This window comes from Pinus tabuliformis, chromosome X (assembly GCF_031772625.1).
Source record: "Pinus tabuliformis cultivar Carrire ecotype Pingquan chromosome X, CPIR1, whole genome shotgun sequence".
In the NCBI taxonomy this organism is placed as follows: Eukaryota; Viridiplantae; Streptophyta; class Pinopsida; order Pinales; family Pinaceae; genus Pinus; species Pinus tabuliformis.
In genome coordinates, this window is record NC_142308.1 from 32,653,659 (window position 1) to 32,673,053 (window position 19,395).

A 19,395-nucleotide genomic window follows, 5' to 3' on the forward strand; every position below is an offset into this window, starting at 1 on the left:
TTAATCTTGGCAGATTTGTAGATAGGTAGAGAAACAAGGGTGCTTAACAGCTTAATCTAATCCCCTGGATGATATAAGGGTAAGTTTAGATAGGAGGGCAGTCAAAAAGAAAAAGGATAATCAGGGTCTACAAGTCCAAGTGCTTCCATGCAAAAAGAAGAAAAAATGCTAGGTAAGTAGGCTGGGTAAGTAGTTTTGTGGTTGCAGAATCAAGCTATGTGATCCATTTCATGTTTTTTAATGTTACAACTATTCAGATCACAAGCATAAGGCAATTTCCCTTTGGAGGAGCTCAAGAGAGGCATGTTTAATTCCCCTTTCTTCTAAATCTCCAAATCACTCACTAACATCCCCTTGAGGACCTTGGGATCTGCCCAACCAGTCCTGTCATCACTTCATTCTTGTAAAAAACCAAGTCAAGCTTTGACTTTCTTCAGTAAAAAGAAGCCACATTTCTTATGTAAAAATCATTTCTCCACAGTCCATTCACTTCCTATGTCTAAGTTTCAGCTCACAAACTTAGCCTCTCCCCTACACTTCACCTCACAAATTTATATTAACTCCTAACTCTACTATCTAGCTCCCTAGATCATCTCCTTATCCCCTATTGCTACAAAAAACTATATAAAATCCCAAAAATATTACATATCCCACCCTATAGCACTATAGCTATGTACATACAGTTCTGGGATATAATAGTCCACCTGGGACTATTAGGAACCCATCCGTGTCATAACTCTGGGATTGGTCTAAACCTCTGGTTAGGCCAATAACCTATATCCACCCCTTTACCCTTAAAACCTCATATTCCTACCCCTCCGCAGTCATTTTCCCAAAATTAATGTTTAAATGTTTTATTAAACATTAAATTATCATTTCCCCCCGCTTAAACCTAACCCGCAAAACCCACATTTTCTAAAGTTTTGAACCCCCGCAGCATAATATTATTTTAATATTCGCGTAGGCCCCCCTCCAAAGTTGTGCGCCACCCTAATCAACCCGCCAGCCGTCCGATGCCCAGCGTTTCAGATCCAACGATGGGCGGGTGTTTTCATATGCCGATCCACCGGAGGTTAACGTCCGGGGGATGGGCGGTTTCCCTGCCGTACCCCCGCCACGTGTCAGCCTCCCGGTGTGTTCTGAGGCCCCTCCCCCAATACCACCTACACGGAAAAGCGGTGCGGGAGAAAACCGGATACCGCCTCCGTCGAATGACGTCAGCGCCACGTCATCATGATGTCATCAACCTGCATCGGCCTCCTGCCACCGTGTCCTATGCCACGTCACTGCCACCTCCTGCCACCGTGTCACTGCCACGTCACCGTGTCGTACTGCTGATGTCACCCTGCCATGTCATCGTCGTACTGGGACCCACCACTGATGTCATGTTGACGTCATCACCGAAAAGGGCGCAAAGCGCGAAATCTGCACCAACGGATGCCCGGAATGAAAAACCGAGGCAGTTTTTGATGCGCAATTAGCGCGCATCGCTAAGAAAAATAGGCCAAAATGGAAGCCCTCTCATGGCTCGGCTACCAGCAGACCCGAAATTCGCAAATGGACAGGAATTTCTTCACACAGGTTCGGAAAAGGGGCAAAGACAGTTCTAAAGGCAACAGAGGGCTGAACAGCAGCCATAAAATGTCGATGGGACAGTTTAAAGCATTCAGAAGACATTAAAGAGCCCAGGTTCAGTGAAAGTGTATCAGAGGAAGCGGCGAAGACTATCAGTTAGTATTTTTTGGTGGAAATCCGTATTTCCAAAGCAGGCAAACATTAAGAGGCCCCCATCAAAGTCAATAAAGCAGTATTGGGCCATTAAAGCTCACCTGATCAAAGTTAATGCATAAGGCCACCTAAGGGCAGCGCTGCAGAAATCAAAGCACAGTTATGGCCAAATGTCGGCGCATGGCTCTAAGGACATCATAGTTACTCATTTTTTGAGGCGGCTGCCCCCGGCGCAGCATTAGATAGATATTTTGGCATTTATTTCAAGCATATGTTAGGTTAAATACACTTATTACATCAGATCTGTCTCAGATCTTATTCTTGTAGATATTTTGCTTATAAAACCACCCTAATTTATTGTTTAGAGGGTTGGTTGGTTGATCTGCTCTACTAGAGACTCGCTCTGTATACTTGATGTTTTCTTTAATCAAATACTGTTGAAAAGCTTGGAGGATGGACTGTCTGATGTGTTATTACTGTTTTGAAGAATGAACATGGAATTCTTGTGCTGCAACATGACTCAATAAGTGATTTCTACCTCTGCTTTCCATTGATATATGTTCATATCATACATATGTCACCATCTAAATAGCAGATAGAAAGATTAGCTTAGAACTTGCTTGACTGCACTCTATGCTCAATTTCTGTTGTTTCTTTATGTTTTCCTCTGAATTGGTAATGAATATGAATTCCCTTCGGCTCATATTTTCCCTGATTCACCCATGTTTGACAGTTATCTAGGGATTCTTTACTGCTCCTAGATAGAGCTCATTCACCTTCCCTCTGTTAAGTTGAAAGAGAGATTCTTAATTGCCTCTCATTCCTTAGCCTTCAATCCATCTCCATTTAGCTTGAAAGTTGTTTCATGTGTAGCTATCTTGCTCCATTTTCCTCTTGTGACCAAGAAAACACACCAGCAGTCCTACTCCATGACTCCATGCCCAATGGTTTGAACTTATCATACTATGCATTACCTCTCTACTTGAAAGCTTCATCCTTCCCACCAAAACTCAAACAAAACCCCTTAAACTCAATAACTAGCCTAAAATCATCATCAACAAAGCTAAATCATTAAGAGAGAGCCCTCTCTGATTGCAGGTAGGCTAGGACCTGCAGTCCAAAGATTGGTTAGTGGTTACCTCAGTCGTATTCCCTTGGGAGTCAAAGGGAACAACCTGAGTGATAACATAATGGCGATTCCGCTAGGGAGCAATGAATTTTCTAATTGTTGTGTATTCCTTAAAACTACAGATGAAGCCTGAATGTCAGCCAGGGAGCCTTTGAAACTGTTCTTGCTTTGCATTTACAGGAGTAAATAAATGTTGCTTCAGTCAATCTTCATGCTAGTTTTAAGCTATAGATAGCTATTCCAAAATTTGATCAGTTCCTTGCTAATTCTAAAAACATTCATAGAAAATACCAAAACAAGTTCAGAATTTGGCTCCCAAAAGGAACTCACGTTATACAAGGTCAAATCCACACCCAAATTCCCCAGCTATTTTTGGAAATCCCAATTTAATCCCAAGGAACCTCAGGAAGCTAGAGCGAAGAGAAGATTTTGCTGATTCTAGTCCTGAAACAGTCCAGCCAAGCTGTGTTCCAACCCCTGTCAAAGTTTTATTTCGTTCAACCCCTACTTCCCCTTGTTCATCATCCACCTCTCAAAGCACTCCTTCCACACCTCCATTCACTGCACATACTCCCATTACCACTATTATTACCGCTATTCCAGTCGTTCCATTTATCCCTGCTATTCCACTTATCCCTGTGAATATGGCGAATAGATACGCTCCGTTACAATTGCCTGCTAATCCAGGGGCTATGCCTCAGGATTACCAAACTAAAATCACATACTTCGATGGTACCGGTTCTTGCATAGCCCTTCAGCATACCAAGAAAATGCAAGACTATTTTGAGAACTACGAGATAGATGATGATAGTGTGAGAATGAAGATTTTTGTCCAAAGCTTAATAGGAGATGTAAGACCCTGGTTTAGAAGCCTTGCTGCAAATTCCATAGCCAACCCAGAGGCCCTTTACCAAAAATTTCTTAACAGATGGGAGAAAAAGAAAGATCCCTTGCACATATTATCTGAATATGACACCATCAAAAGAGGCCCTCAAGAGTCTGTCTTAGACTATTGTGCGAGATTTAATAATATTTATAATGCAATACCACAGAACTTAAGACCTCCACCTGATCTTGCTTTGTATAAATTCCCTGATGGTTTTGATACTGACATGGCTTATCAGTTAAGGGAAAGAGCCCCTCAAAGCCTAGCAGACATGCAAGATGTTGCTGTTAGCGTAGAGGCAAATCTGATTGCCAAAAGAAACAGAGCTAGAACTGAGAGAAGAACCACCTTTAAGGAAGAGCCCACAGCCTTAGACCAAAAGTTGGATGCTATTATCAGTGGCATGCACAGGCTGGGAGATAGAGTGGAAAGCGTTGAAAGGAAATCTACATGGGAAGGACAACAACCCAATACCATAAGGAACCCAAATTTCAGGAAAACTCAGAACACAAATGCTGGTGGGTCTAGCCCAGACCATGATATAAGGCCTCCTTTCCAAGAGAATTACACAGAAGCATCCACGTCTAGTGAGCAGACAGAAGACACTCACATGAATTTGATGGATCTAAAGGGTGAGCAACAAATTTTCCTAACCCAAGAAGACCAAGATGACCATGAGATAAATCAATTTCGGACTAAGTCAGGTGAGTCTTTTGATTTCAAGCAAGGTTATGATTCAGCTGTTTATGAGGTCCACAAACAGTATAAGCTGAGGACAAGAACCATAGATGTGCCCAAAAAGGTTAAACCAAGTGATACCAAACAGCCTAAGAAGATCAAAGAAAAGGCTGCCCTCATAGAAACTGTTGATAAAACAGTCACAAATCCAAAGGATGTCACCATAGAGGATGTCACAGACATGCAGCCCTCTAATGATCAGCCTCTACCACCTTCTCCCTCAAAAGAAGATTTGAACAGGTCTCCTAAAAACCTTTCCAAATCAGAAATAGTTCAAGAAATCAATGAAGAACAAGAGAAAACCGCTGAAAGTGCAATTGAAAAGGCAAAATCTGCTAGTCACAATACTAAATCACAGTCAGAAAAACCTTTTGATTTAGAGGCAGAAATATGTAAACTGAAGATATCCATCCCTTTATCTAAACTTGCCAAACATGATATCTATAGACAGCAAATCAAAAGATCACTGCAAATGACAGAAAATAGGGATGATGTGAATGTATTAGATGATCAACCTGAGCTCCTTTTCGGTCCTGAAGTCAATGGTAAATCAGGACATGGAGCTGTGTTACCATTCTATGTCAGTTTGCACATTCATGATAAAGTATTTCATAATGCTATGTTTGACTCAGGTGCCTCACACAACCTTATGCCCAAAGCTGTAATGGAAAAGCTAAACCTTGATGTTACAAGACCCTACAAAGACTTATTCTCCTTTGACTCAAGTCAAGTCAAGTGTTTAGGCTTAATCAAAGACTTGTGTGTCTCCTTAGTCCAATACCCAAACAAGACAATCCTCATGGATGTGGTGGTTGCTGACATTCCACCAAAGTATGGCATGCTATTGTCAAGATCTTGGGGAGCAAAACTCCAAGGATCTCTCCAACTAGACCTCTCCTATGCCACTATTTCAGTCTTTGGGCAACCGAAGAGACTGTATAGAGAAACACTGATGAAGTATGTGGTAAGTAGTGAGGAAAAGCCCCAAAACTTCCCTATCTACTCAATCCATTCTGATATGGATTCTTTTATTTTATTTAATGATGAAACAAGTCCTCCCACTGATGATAAGCCGTTGGCTTTAGAACTAGACACACACATCAATGAAGAATTGGTTGCCCATACTGATGAAACTGTCAAAACAATCAAGGCAACCAGCATACAAGAAGAACCTCCCCAAATAGAAATTTCAAATCTGCCCACTACAAGAATGACTAAAACTATAAATACTAACCACAAGCAAGAAATCACATGGTATTTAGAGTTTGATGGCTCTGTTAACAAGTTAGGAGCAGGGGCAGGTGTATGGATTCACAATACACACAACAATCATGTAGAAGGCCATGCCTACAGACTAAACTTCAAATGCACCAACAACATGGCAGAGTATGAGGCTCTCTTTTTAGGCCTTAAACTGCTCAAAGCTCTAGGAGCTGCAAAAGTATCCATTCTAGGTGACTCCGATTTAGTCATACAGCAAATGAAAGGCAACTTTGTCACTAATGACAATAGAATGAGGGCCTATAGGACTGCTGCCACTAATATACTCAATGCATTCACTGAATCCAAGCTTGCCAAGATTTCAAGAGATCATAACATTCATGCACACAGCCTAGCCACTTTTTCTAGTACATGCAAGCTCCCCTTTGAGCCAAATCACCATTTCACTGCTGAGATAAAACATAGGCCTGCTATCCCAAATAATGTTAAAGATTGGCAAGTGTTTGAAATTTGCGAATCCCTTTGTTTAATCCTGAAAAAAAAAAAAAAAAAAAAAATCCTCGTCATTACATTAGTATTTCTCCAATAATTTACTTGTTAAACTGCAGGAGAGGCTGATATGAATAATTAGCAAATGAATTATTCTTCCTATAACTATACTTCAGTCGGAAAGATTCATGACGCGTGCGGCAGGGATGGGAGTGGATAGGGCAAGCAAATTCTTTTTATCCTTATAAAAGACCTGGGACTAAGTTAAGTATCCCAAATATTATTATCCAGAACTAGATAGGATCAAATAAGAAACTAACAAAATTCTATGAGTTTTCAAATATTAACATTGACATGGATGCTATGACGGATGAAAAACAGCAAACAAATGAAAATCAGCAGGCTGTAACAGCCAAACACATGCTAAACCCAAATGTTTTTGACAATGCAAAAATAGAAGAGCTGAAACAGATGCATTTGGAGGAAATAGCAGAAACAGAGGCCGAGATCGTTGATCTAAAAGATAACTTTCTCCCTGCTGGCCTCACTCCGTTAGAAGATATGTTTGATGCAAATGATGTGCCCAAAAAACCAAAAATGCAACCCTTAAACGCTGCTATAGAAGAACACAACATTGGGACAGCAGAGAAGCCCAAAATGATCAAACTATCTCAATCTTTGCCACACGATCAAAAGCCCAAATACGTTGATTTGTTTAAATAATTCCAAGATGTATTTGCTTGGAGTTATGAGGACTTGAAGTCCTATGACACCTCAGTGATCCAACACACCATTCCCTTAAAACCAAATCAAAATCCCTTCAAACAGAAACTAAGGAGAATCAATCATGTGCTTCTCCCTTTGATTGAAAAGGAAGTGAAAAGAATGTTTGAAGCAGGTATCATAGCACCCATCAGATTTTCTGAATGGGTATCCAATCTTGTTCCCACAAGAAAGAAGACAGGTGAGATTAGGCTATGTGTAGATCTAAGAAATTTAAACCAAGTCTCCCTAAAAGACCACTACCCCTTGCCAAAAATGGACCACATCCTACAAAGAGTAGTGGGGTCATCTAGAATCTCTTTGCTAGATGGCTTTTCAGGTTTTAATCAAATACTAGTTCACCCGGATGACCAAGACAAGACAGCCTTTACCACACTGTGGGGAACATTTAAATATGTGAAGATGCCTTTCGGACTTAAAAACGCTGGTGCTACCTTTCAAAGGGCCATGGACATTGCATTTGCCAAGGAAATCCATGATTTCTTGGTTGTCTATCTTGATGACCTTACCCCTTTCTCCAAATCTGATCAAGAGCACCTCAAACACTTAAGGCAAATATTCATGACATGTAGGAAATATGGCATTTCCTTGAACCCCAAGAAGTCTCTCTTTGGCCTTGAAGAAGGTAAATTACTAGGCCATATCATCTCAAAAGATGGGATTAGAATTGATCCTGAAAGAATTCAAGCCATCCTTCAAATCCCATTTCCAAGAAACATAAAAGAGTTGCAAGCATTCCTTGGAAAGATCAATTTCCTAAGGAGATTTATCCCAAATCTAGCCAAGCTGATAAGACTGTTAAGCAACATGTTAAAAAAGGATGCCAAGGTAAAATGGTCTCTTGAAACCAAGAAAGCCTTTGAGAGTATCAAAACTGCCTTAACCCAAGCCCCAGTCCTCACAAGTCCTCAATTTGATAAGGATTTCATCATTTTTTCATTTGCATCTGAACACACCATAGCTGTTGTCCTTTTGCAAAAGGATGATCAAGGAGCTAAAAAGCCAATTACATTTTTCAGCCGAGCCTTAAGAGATGCCCCTTTGAAGTACCAAATCATGGAGAAGTAGGCCTATGCCCTTGTTAAAGCAATCAAAGATTTCCGAGTTTACATTTTATATTCACATGTGATTGCCTATGTCCCAAATGCTGTTGTAAAAGACATATTAACCCAAGAGGGGTTAGAAGGCAAAAGAGGCAAGTGGATTGCTAACATCCTTGAGTATGACATAGAAATAAAACCAACCAAGCTCATAAAGGGACAAGGTTTAGCCAAACTGATGTCCGAAACAAACTTTCAAGCCTTAGACATTAACCAACTGGACAGTGAACAGGAGCTGGCGACTCCACAGATCAGTGAAACATTTTTGCAATCCCCATGGTATGCTGATATATGCTTTGTTTTGTTAAACCTGTTTGCTCCCCCAGGATTTTCCAGAACCAAGAAAAGATTTTTAAAGATGAAAGCTTCAAAGTTTTGTGTCATAGATGGTGCTTTATTTTGGAAAAATCATGAAGGCATATTGCTTAATTGTTTAACCATGAATGAAACTAACAATGTCATGAAAGAATTCCATGCAGGGGACTGTGGAGGACATCTATATTGGAAATCCACTGCTGATAAAATTTTAAGGGCTGGTTTCTATTGGCCCTCTTTGTTTGCAGATGTAAAGAAGTTTGCTATCTCATGTCATAAATTCCAAATCTTTGAGGGCAAAAGAAAGCTGTTACCTTTTCCTCTTAAGCCCATCTCAACCAAGAAGCCCTTTCAACAATGGGGTCTTGACTTCATTGGAGAAATCCACCCCTCTTCCTCAGGCCAGCATAAGTGGATTCTAACAGCCACCGACTATTTCACTAAATGGATTGAAGCCATCCCATGTAGACAGGCCAATGACTCCATCATTATCCAATTCCTTGAGACCAACATCCTTTCTAGATTTGGCTGCCCTGAGAAGATCATTACTGACAACGCCGCTGCCTTCAAATCCAAAAAGATGATCAATTTTTGCCATAAATTTCACATTACCTTGGGCCACTCCACAGCCTATTACCCTCAAGGTAATGGCTTGGCCAAATCATCCAACAAAAGCCTCATCAACATCATAAAGAAAGTGCTAGAAGAAAACAAGAAGAACTGGCATAAAAAGCTCACAAATGCCCTATGGGCAGACAGACTTTCAACAAAGAAATCCATTGGGATGAGCCCTTATGAGCTGGTGTATGGCATGGAGGCCAGATTTCCATCTTCCTTGGGCATTCCTATCATCAAGTTGTTACAAGAGATCCAAGCTGAACCAAATGATGTTCAACGAAGAATCAACCAGACCATTCATCTTCAGCAAACTAGAGAACAGGTCTATGACAGAGCTCAAATTTTGCAAGAAAAGCTCAAAAGGATGTTTGATAAGAGAGCTAAGGCTGAGGATTTCTATGTTGGCAACAAAGTTCTAAGGTGGGACTCACGAAGAGAAGACAAGGGCAAACATGCAAAATTTGATTTTTTATGGAAAGGTCCATTTGTTATCAGCGCTGTGCAGGGCAATAACACATATTTCCTCAAATCTGAAGAGGACGGCATAACTGAAGAAGGCCCTGTCAATGGCCGAATGCTAAAGCATTATTATGATCCCTGTTGTTGAACACAACGCAGTTGTATTATATTTGTACATAAATACTTGTATTTTCAGCACTTTGTTTTTTTTAGCAGGTTGAATAATGGAACAGTGCAGCAAAGTTCTTTAAAGGCAGAACCAAAGCAAGTCCTCCATTCGGATCTCTGTCATTGCATTAATCTCAGCAAAAGGGCAGGCAGTTTTTCAGTCAATAGTATTAAAAGAAAAGAGGATTCTCAGTTTACATCAGCACCCTTTTTCAAGACAGAATCAAGGGAAGTGCTCCAGTTTTTTTCCCCTATGTTGTGTTCATTTCAAAGGCAGGTTCTCAGGCACAGGTGCATGTAATAATGGAGCACGCAGAAGAAAGCAGGCAGTGCTGCTATTGTATAAAAATTCAGTTTATGAGAATGTTGTGTTCAGGTTTCAAATTTTCAATCATTTGACAGCCAGCACAAGGGAAGTTTCAGTCTACACCAACAATAGGAGATCAAGGCAGTCTGACCTATTGTTCTTGGCTTTTCACAAGGAAAAGCCATCCCCAAGTGGAGCCACTGTTAGCCTCCTATTGCAATAGGTGTTCATATTTCATGATTGACAATTGAAAGTGTCAAATATGTCATCTTTTCATGTTGCAAGGTTCCATATTTCCATAAAGAGGGCAAAGAAGAGGCCATGAAAGTGTGCCAGTCTAAATGCCACTGCTGTATTCCAAATTTTGATGAGTTAATCCATTTTGATGAGTTTTTTCAGCTAAGGGAAGTCCAAACAGCTTAATCTTGGCTTCCCTAGGTTTCAATTTCTTGTTGTAGAATATAGAGAATGAATATCTGTCCAAACAGCTTAATCTTGGCAGATTTCTAGATAGATAGAGAAACAAGGGTGCTTAACAGCTTAATCTAAGCCCCTGGATGATATAAGGGTAAGTTTAGATAGGAGGGCAGTCAAAAGAAAAAGGATAATCAGGGTCTGCAAGTCCAAGTGCACCCATGCAAAAAGAAGAAAAAATGCTAGGTAAGTAGGCTGGGTAAGTAGTTTTGTGGTTGCAGAATCAAGCTATGTGATCCATTTCATGTTTTTTAATGTTACAACTATTCAGATCACAAGTATAAGGCAATTTCCCTTTGGAGGAGCTCAAGCGAGGCATGTCTAATTCCCCTTTCTTCTAAATCTCCAAATCACTCACTAACATCCCCTTGAGGACCTTGGGATCTGCCCAACCAGTCCTGTCATCACTTCATTCTTGTAAAAAACCAAGTCAAGCTTTGACTTTCTTCAGTAAAAAGAAGCCACATTTCTTGTGTAAAAATCATTTCTTTACAGTCCATTCACTTCCTATGTCTAAGTTTTAGCTCACAAACTTAGCCTCTCCCCTACACTTCACCTCACAAATTCATATTAACTCCTAACTCTACTATCTAGCTCCCTAGATCATCTCCTTATCCCCTATTGCTACAAAAAACTATATAAAATCCCAAAAATATTACATATCCCACCCTATAGCACTATAGCTATGTACATACAGTTCTGGGATATAATAGTCCACCTGGGACTATTAGGAACCCATCCGTGTCATAACTCTGGGATTGGTCTAAACCTCTGGTTAGGCCAATAACCTATATCCACCCCTTTACCCTTAAAACCTCATATTCCTACCCCTCCACAGTCATTTTCCCAAAATTAATGTTTAAATGTTTTATTAAACATTAAATTATCATTTCCCCCCGCTTAAACCTAACCCGCAAAACCCACATTTTCTAAAGTTTTGAACCCCCGCAGCATAATATTATTTTAATATTCGCGCGGGCCCCGCTCCAAAGTTGCGCGCCACCCCAATCAACCCGCCAGTCGTCCGATGCCCAGCGTTTCAGATCCAACGGTGGGCGGGTGTTTTCATATGCCGATCCACCGGAGGTTAACGTCCGGGGGATGGGCGGTTTCCCTGTCGTACCCCCACCACGTGTCAGCCTCCCGGTGTGTTCGGAGGCCCCTCCCCCAATACCACCTACGCGGAAAAGCGGTGCGGGAGAAAACCGGATACCGCCTCCGCCGAATGACGTCAGTGCCATGTCATCATGATGTCATCAACCTGCATCGGCCTCCTGCCACCGTGTCTTGTGCCACGTCACTGCCACCGTGTCACCGCCACGTCACTGCCGTACTGGGACCCACCGCTGACGTCATCACCGAAAAGGGCACGAAGCGCGAAATCTGCACCAACGGATGCCCGGAATGAAAAACCGAGGCAGTTTTTGAAGCGCGATTATTGCGCATCGCTAAGAAAAATATGCCAAAATGGAAGCCCTCTCATGGCTCGGCTACCAGCAGGCCCGAAATTCGCAAATGGACAGGAATTTCTTCACACAGGTTCAGAAAAGGGGCAAAGACAGTTCTAAAGGCAACAGAGGGCTGAACAACAGCCGTAAAATGTCGATGGGACAGTTTAAAGCATTCAGAAGACATTAAAGAGCCCAGGTTCAGTGAAAGTGTATCAAAGGAAGTGGCAAAGACTATCAGTTAGTATTTTTTGTTGGAAATCCGTATTTCGAAAGCAGGCAAACATTAAGAGGCCCCCATCATAGTCAATAAAGCAGTATTGGGCCATTAAAGCTCACCTGATCAAAGTTAATGCATAAGGCCACCTAAGGGCAGCGCTGCAGAAATCAAAGCACAGTTATGGCCAAATGCCGGCGCAGGGCTCTAAGGACATCATAGTTACTCATTTTTTGAGGCGGCTGCCCCCGGCGCAGCATTAGATAGATATTTTGGCATTTATTTCAAGCATATGTTAGGTTAAAGACACTTATTACATCAGATCTATCTCAGATCTGATTCTTGTAGATATTTTGCTTATAAAACCACCCTAATTTACTGTTTAGAGGGTTGGTTGGTTGATCTGCTCCACTAGAGACTCGCTCTGTATACTTGATGTTTTCTTTAATCAAAGACTGCTGAAAAGCTTGGAGGATGGACTGTCTGATGTGTTATTACTGTTTTGAAGAATGAATATGGAATTCTTGTGCTGCAACATGACTCAATAAGTGATTTCTACCTCTGTTTTCCATTGATATATGCTCATATCATACATATGTCACCATCTAAATAGCAGATAGAAAGATTAGCTTAGAACTTGCTTGACTGCACTCTATTCTCAATTTCTGTTGTTTCTTTATGTTTTCCTCTAAATTGGTAATGAATATGAATTCCCTTCGGCTCATATTTTCCCTGATTCACCCATGTTTGACAGTTATCTAGGGATTCTTTACCGCTCCTAGATAGAGCTCATTCACCTTCCCTCTGTTAAGCTAAAAGAGAGATTCTTAATTGCCTCTCATTCCTTAGCCTTCAATCCATCTCCATTTAGCTTGAAAGTTGTTTCATGTGTAGCTATCTTGCTCCATTTTCCTCTTGTGACCAAGAAAACGCACCAGCAGTCCTACTCCATGACTCCATGCCCAATGGTTTGAACTTATCATACTATGCATTACCTCTCTACTTGAAAGCTTCATCCTTCCCACCAAAACTCAAACAAAACCCCTTGAACTCAATAACTAGCCTAAAATCATCATCAACAAAGCTAAATCATTAAGAGAGAGCCCTCTCTGATTGCAGGTAGGCTAGGACCTGCAGTCCAAAGATTGGTTAGTGGTTACCTCGGCCGTATTCCATTAGGAGTCAAAGGGAACAACCTGAGTGATAACAGAAACAAAAGAATGCTGAAGCGGAGGTGGTAACATCAGAAAAGAATATAGACTTCAGGCATGAAGCGGGCCAAGAGGAGGACGCCATGGAGGTGGATAGGAGTGAGAAGGAGAAGTCTCCGATGCAGGCGCAAAAGATCCCGTGCTCGGAAATTGAAGAAGGAACTCCTATCGGATCCGGGAACGCTGCCCCGGAAGTCACAAAAGAAGCAAATGCAGGCCCCCTTGAAGAAACGATGGGTACGCGTCTGGACTCTTGTTTTCCCTCTATGCCTCCTCCTTATGAAGTAAAAGATGCATGCCTAAATTCAAATTCTCATAGTCATTCATCTGTTGAACACTCTCGTGTTGAAAGCATTACTTCATCCATCCCCAAGATTAACCTGAACTATGAAGAGGCTCCAAATGAAATCTGTGAAGTAAAAATCTCTCCTTCCAAACCGGCATGTCATTATAACCTGCGTTCCCTTGACAAAAGACCGGCTTCTGGAGATCCAATCGGAGGTTTAGGCATGGATATACCCCTGACCTCTATGAAGAAATCTAGGGGCCGGAAGTCTTACCTGTCTAAGGCTCAGGTGAAAGCAAAATTTGACGTGGCGGATGGTAAACAACTGTCGATTCCTGGGGTGCTTAGAGCGGCGAAACCCTGTATGGATGTGTCAAAATGATTTTTCTTTCATGGAACTGCAGGGGTTTAGCCAGTAAACCCAAAAAACTGGCCCTGAAGGAGTTGGTACAACATTGTAACCCAGACGTACTCATGTTGCAGGAGACTTTAGGCTTGAGTTCAGAAGTTCTGTCATCTCTTTGTTCTACTCTCCCGGGGTGGCAATTTCAAGCTTTGGATTCCATTGGCCACTCGGGAGGCCTGGCTATAGGCTTCAGGGAAGGAAGACTGAAACTATTAAATATGTGGGGGATGGATCATGTGTTGGGAATGGAAGCTATGTCCCCTGATTTTGACTTCCCTCTGATGATCTTAAATATCTACGGGCCATGTCAGGAGAGAGTCTCTTTTTGGAACAATCTCCTGTCTAAATCAGTGATGAGAAGTCAAAATCTGGTGATAGGAGGAGATCTAAATTTCTCTATTGGGAATGCCGAGACTTGGGGTCCTTCTGCCAGAGAAGACCCTCTATCAGATTTCTTCTTGAATGCCCTTGCTACGCATAATCTGATAGATGTAAACCTGCTAAAACTGAAACCTTCATGGAGGAATCACAGAACAGGTGAAGCTAGAATTGCAAAAAGATTAGACCGTTTTCTTCTATGTGAAGATCTAGCTTCCAGAATTCCGGTTTTCAGACAGTGGGTAGGTGAGGGGGGAAATTCAGACCATTTTCCAGTCCTTCTCGAGTTATCCAAGCCTCCCCTTAAGCCGGCAACACCCTTCAAATTCAATGCATCCTGGATGCAGGAGGAATCATTCAAAAAGCTTTTTAATGAAACTTGGCAACACCCGTGTAGGAATGCCATGGAGGACAAGAGCTTTCTTCTCATGGAAAATTTGAAAAGACTGAAGAAGGCCACTATAGAGTGGGCAAAGAAGAGGAAGCAGAAACAAAATGAAGACTTAATCAATATTAACTTGGAGCTTGGGGAATTGGAAAATCCTGAATCGAATGGCTATGAATCTCAGGAGTCGAAGGATAGGATCTTGTTGTTAGAAAAGCAGAGAAGTCAAATTCTTCTCGACAGAGAAGAGGAATGGAGGTTGAAAAGCAGGGCAATCTGGCTGATGGCTGGAGATGAAAATACAAAATAATTTCACAATTATGCAAAAGGTAGGAAGATAACAAATACCATCTGGAAGTTGAAGGACGAGGAAGGTAGAGAGGCCAATACCTTTGAATCTCTCTCGCTCATGGGGAGGAACCATTTCCAAAAATTATTCTCTGATCAAGGGGAGCCAACTTTAGCAGAGGTTATCAGAACAGCCCAATGTTTTCCCCGATATGTGGAGGAGGAAGAAGCCGAGGGTTTGCAGGGAGAAGTCACAACAGAAGAAGTGGAGAGTATTATAAAATCTATGGCCAAAGACAAAAGCCCTGGGCCGGATGGGTGGCCTATTGAACTCTTCCAGCATTTCTTTGATCAGATTGGCTCAGAATTAACAGAGGTGGTTGAGGAATCCAGAAGAAAAGGTATGGTCTATGCACCTTTCAACTCAACCTTTATAGCCCTTATTCCTAAGAAAGAAGATCCAGTATCGTTTGAAGATTTCAGACCTATATCGCTGTGCAACAGCATTTATAAAATTATAGCTAAGGTGATTGTTGTCCGTTTAAAGCCAATTCTGTCTAGATGCATTTCAAACGAACAGTTTGGTTTTCTGGATGGTCGCCAAATACATGAAGCCATTGGGGTGGCTCAAGAGACAATTCATAGTGTTAAACAGATGAAAAGGAAAGGAGCAGTGGTGAAAATTGATCTGTCAAAAGCTTACGACAGAATCAGCTGGACCTACCTCCGGATGTTGTTAACACATCTGGGATTTAAAGTTGACTTTATCAATTGGATTATGGGATGTATCACCAGTGTCAGTTATGCGGTCCTTATTAATGGAGCAGCCTCTCCCTTCTTCAAAGGACAAAGAGGGTTAAGACAAGGATGCCCTTTGTCCCCACTGCTCTTCCTTCTGGTAGCAGAAGGGCTGAGTCAACTAATTCTAAAAGCCAAAAGGGAAGGAACTTTAAAAGGGTTGGAGGTTGCAGTCAACTTATTCATTTCGCACCTTCTCTTTGTCGATGATATTTTACTCTTCAGCAATGGGAACCAGTCTGAAATAAAGGAGATTAAGAAGATTCTTGAGCTTTTTATGAAAGCTACCGGGATGCAAGTGAATCATAGGAAATCTCAGCTCATTCTGGAAGGCTTTAACAGACAGGAGACAAGCCAAATTACCTCAGTTCTTCCTTTTGATGTTTATAAGCTCGAAGATCCTTTCAAATATCTGGGGTTTTGGCTGAAACCGGATAATTACAGGAAACAGGACTGGAATTGGTTGGTAGCGAAGATTGAAACCAGAATCTCTCATTGGAGCTTCAGGTGGCTTTCCAGAGCAGGAAGGCTAACTTTAATTAAATCAGTCCTTCTAGCAATTCCAGTTTACTGGGTTGCGCTGACCTGGGTTCCTAAAGGTATTTTGGAAAAGATAAGAAGAATCTGTAGTAGATTTCTATGGGCTGGATCAAAGGAGGATTCAGTGCTTCCCTGGGTTGCCTGGGAGAAAGTGGCAAGACCGAAAGAATGGGGAGGGTGGGGTATAAAAGACCTCACTACTTTCGGAACCTCCCTGGCGGCAAAATCAGGGTGGAGAATCATCAATATGGAAAATCTCTGGACGAAAGTGGTAAAACGGAAATACATTGACCCCACCCCTCTTGAAGATTGGATAAGGAACCCAGAAAAGAAAGGAGGAAATGTGTCGGTAGTCTGGAGGGCGACTATAGATGCCTTCAAGATTATTGAACAAGGCTTGTCCTGGCAGATTGGAAATGGTGAAAATATTCGAATTGGTAGGGACCCCTGGGTGGGGTGTAACGAAAATTTTGCTCTGCCCCCAGGCCTGATTAGGCATCTAGAGTCAAAAGGATTTCTTTTCCTTAATCAGGTAGAGAAAATTGGTCATTCATCCATATGGGGACAAGCATGGAAATCAGGAGAGGAATTGGACCTTCATCCCCATTGGTGGAACGATTGGAAGGTCTACATTCAAGAACTTTCCAGATCTAATGTAAGGTTAAAAGACAAACCGGATCAGCTGGTGTGGGCTCACGCTGATTCTGGATCCTACTCCCCAAAATTTGGATACAAAGTCATTATGGAAGCTAAAGTGCCCTGCTAAAGCCAAGCTTTTCTTCTGGTGTATTCTAAAAGGAAAAGTCCCTACATGGGACATTCTCCAATCCAGGTTTAAGTCAGGGCCGGGAAGATGCCCTATGTGCAAAAATGACTCTGAAACTATAGCACACCTTTTTATTGGTTGTCCTGTAGTTAAAAAAGTATGGGTGGAGGTTGAGAAGCTTATTCAATTACCGGCAGCCTGGGAAGGGGGAAATATCCCTGAAGCATGGCATAAATGGTGGCGCTTATATTCAAATGGGAAATTGCAGAATCTGCCTCCTATTATCTCTTGGGGTATCTGGATTGCAAGAAACAGAACCATCTTTCTAGACAAGGAAACCCCTGTTGAATCAATTGCCATTCAATGTACATCTATTTACTCAAACATACCTGATTCAGAGGAAGAAAGGATGCCCAGACAGGTTAGAGAAGAACAAATCAAGGAAGGAGTGCCATGGGCTTATTTTGATGGAGCATCTCAAAATAATAAAGCTGGAGCATGATTAATCATCCATATAAATGAAAGACAGTCTCTAAAAGCTTCCGTGGGCTTAGGCAGTGGCTCAAATAATTTTGCAGAATTATCTGCTCTAAAGCTGCTCCTATGTTGGCTTATACACAGGAACATCTTCACAGTTCAGATTTTTGGGGATTCATTAAATGTTATCAAATGGGCAAATGATCAAAGCAGATGTCAAAATTATATCTTGTATCCTTTATTAGAAGAAATTCAGCATTTAAAATTATCTTTTAATGTTTTCTCTATTCATCACATTAATAGGGAGCGCAACGATTCAGCAGACAGGCTTTCTAAAGAAGGTCTACAACAAGCTATGGGCAGTTGGAGAATAGTGGAGGAAAACAATGGAGAAATCCATCTCTCGGACCAGCCTCCTTATGTATAGATGCATGCTTCTGAAGACTTAGCAGACTGGTTTATATAGTTTCTTTTTGTATACAGCTGAGAGTTTCTTTTTTGAAAATCTAGACTTGGACATCCTTTCTCAACTTGGGTTGTTTTCCTCGATAGAGGAGACCCGGGGGAAAGATGCTTGCTGCTATTTTTTATTACCATGGATGCTAAATATATGGAAAACTGTTGATACTTTTTGATGGTGCTGAGGAAGGGAGTTGTTTTCCTCTGTAGAGGAGGCTCTTGTTATGCTCAGTATGCTCCACCTCTCTTTTGCTGAAGGAAGGCAGAATAGTCTTCATACAGATCTTTATGATGATCCATCATACAGTCAAAGGAATGCTTCGGCATATGATATGTAACTTTTTATCATAATTATAAAAAGTTTGTTTTTTTCTTTGGAAAAAAAAAGAATATGCTTAAGTTAAATAACATACATTTCTAATGTAGCAAGAGTAGTCCTCCAGACATACACCATTGACGACCACTAGCCCCAATACTGGCACATTATAGTCAGATACACCTACTCCTCCAAAGAAGTATACTCACTCTACACTATGTAGAAGCCAAGGCTCTTCACAATACTTCAAAATCTTTTCTAAGGCTAAGCCTAGTCAAAAGCTTGGCTCCCAAAAGCCTGTTCTATGAGTTATGAGATTTTATTTATAAAAAAGGGTGGGATGACCCTTGACATTTCCCTTCGTGACTCTTTGACTTCCTCATGACTCATCAAATTCTTCACTAAATGACACATTACATTACATAATGACTTTTCATATTCCAATATTGACACTTGGAATTTCACTTACAACATATTTACAAATAATATTACATTTTCCACATGTACCCATATAAGACAAAATAGGCTAGAGACATCCTGACAAGACAAAACACTATGATTCTGATGTTTTGGTAAGACCAACTCGGCAACCTCCACTTGGTGCTTCTCAGTTACATATTGATGCCAAGCTTGGTACTGTATGATGGTGTCCCCAAACTGTTTGATGGTGTCTTTCTGAAAGTGGACTCTTTCCTCCATGGCATCCGGGTATATGGTCTTGGAACATGTATCCAACTCGTTTTGAAGCATGAGCAGCATGGTCTTGACCATGACAGGACCACCAATGTACTTCTGCATGTTGTGTGTGCTCAACTCCAAGTCTTCTATGGTGGCCTCTCGTCTTAGCTTCTCCAAGTACTCATTGATCTCCAGCCGAACTTGGTTCTTGGGTTTAGCATCAGTGAGGGAACCGATTGATGGGATCTTGTATGTTCGCACCATGACATCCAAACTATTGTACAACCGTAAATATGAGGCTTGTATGCTGCAGATGAATGAGGTGAG

General features: G+C 41.5%; 1 protein-coding gene across 1 annotated transcript; it reads left to right on the plus strand.

Moving 5' to 3' along the window:
* Positions 1-14,051: 14,051 nt before the first annotated feature.
* LOC149138188 (uncharacterized) lies at positions 14,052-15,056 on the plus strand. Its single transcript, XM_089450276.1, has one exon. It carries the CDS (start codon positions 14,052-14,054, stop codon positions 15,054-15,056), a length of 1,005 nt encoding a protein of 334 aa, XP_089306402.1.
* Positions 15,057-19,395: the final 4,339 nt, after the last annotated feature.

Coding starts and splice junctions, on each gene's coding strand:
- LOC149138188 (XM_089450276.1), top strand. CDS start 14,052: ATGTTGCAGGAGACTTTAGGCTTGAGTTCAGAAGTTCTGTCATCTCTT.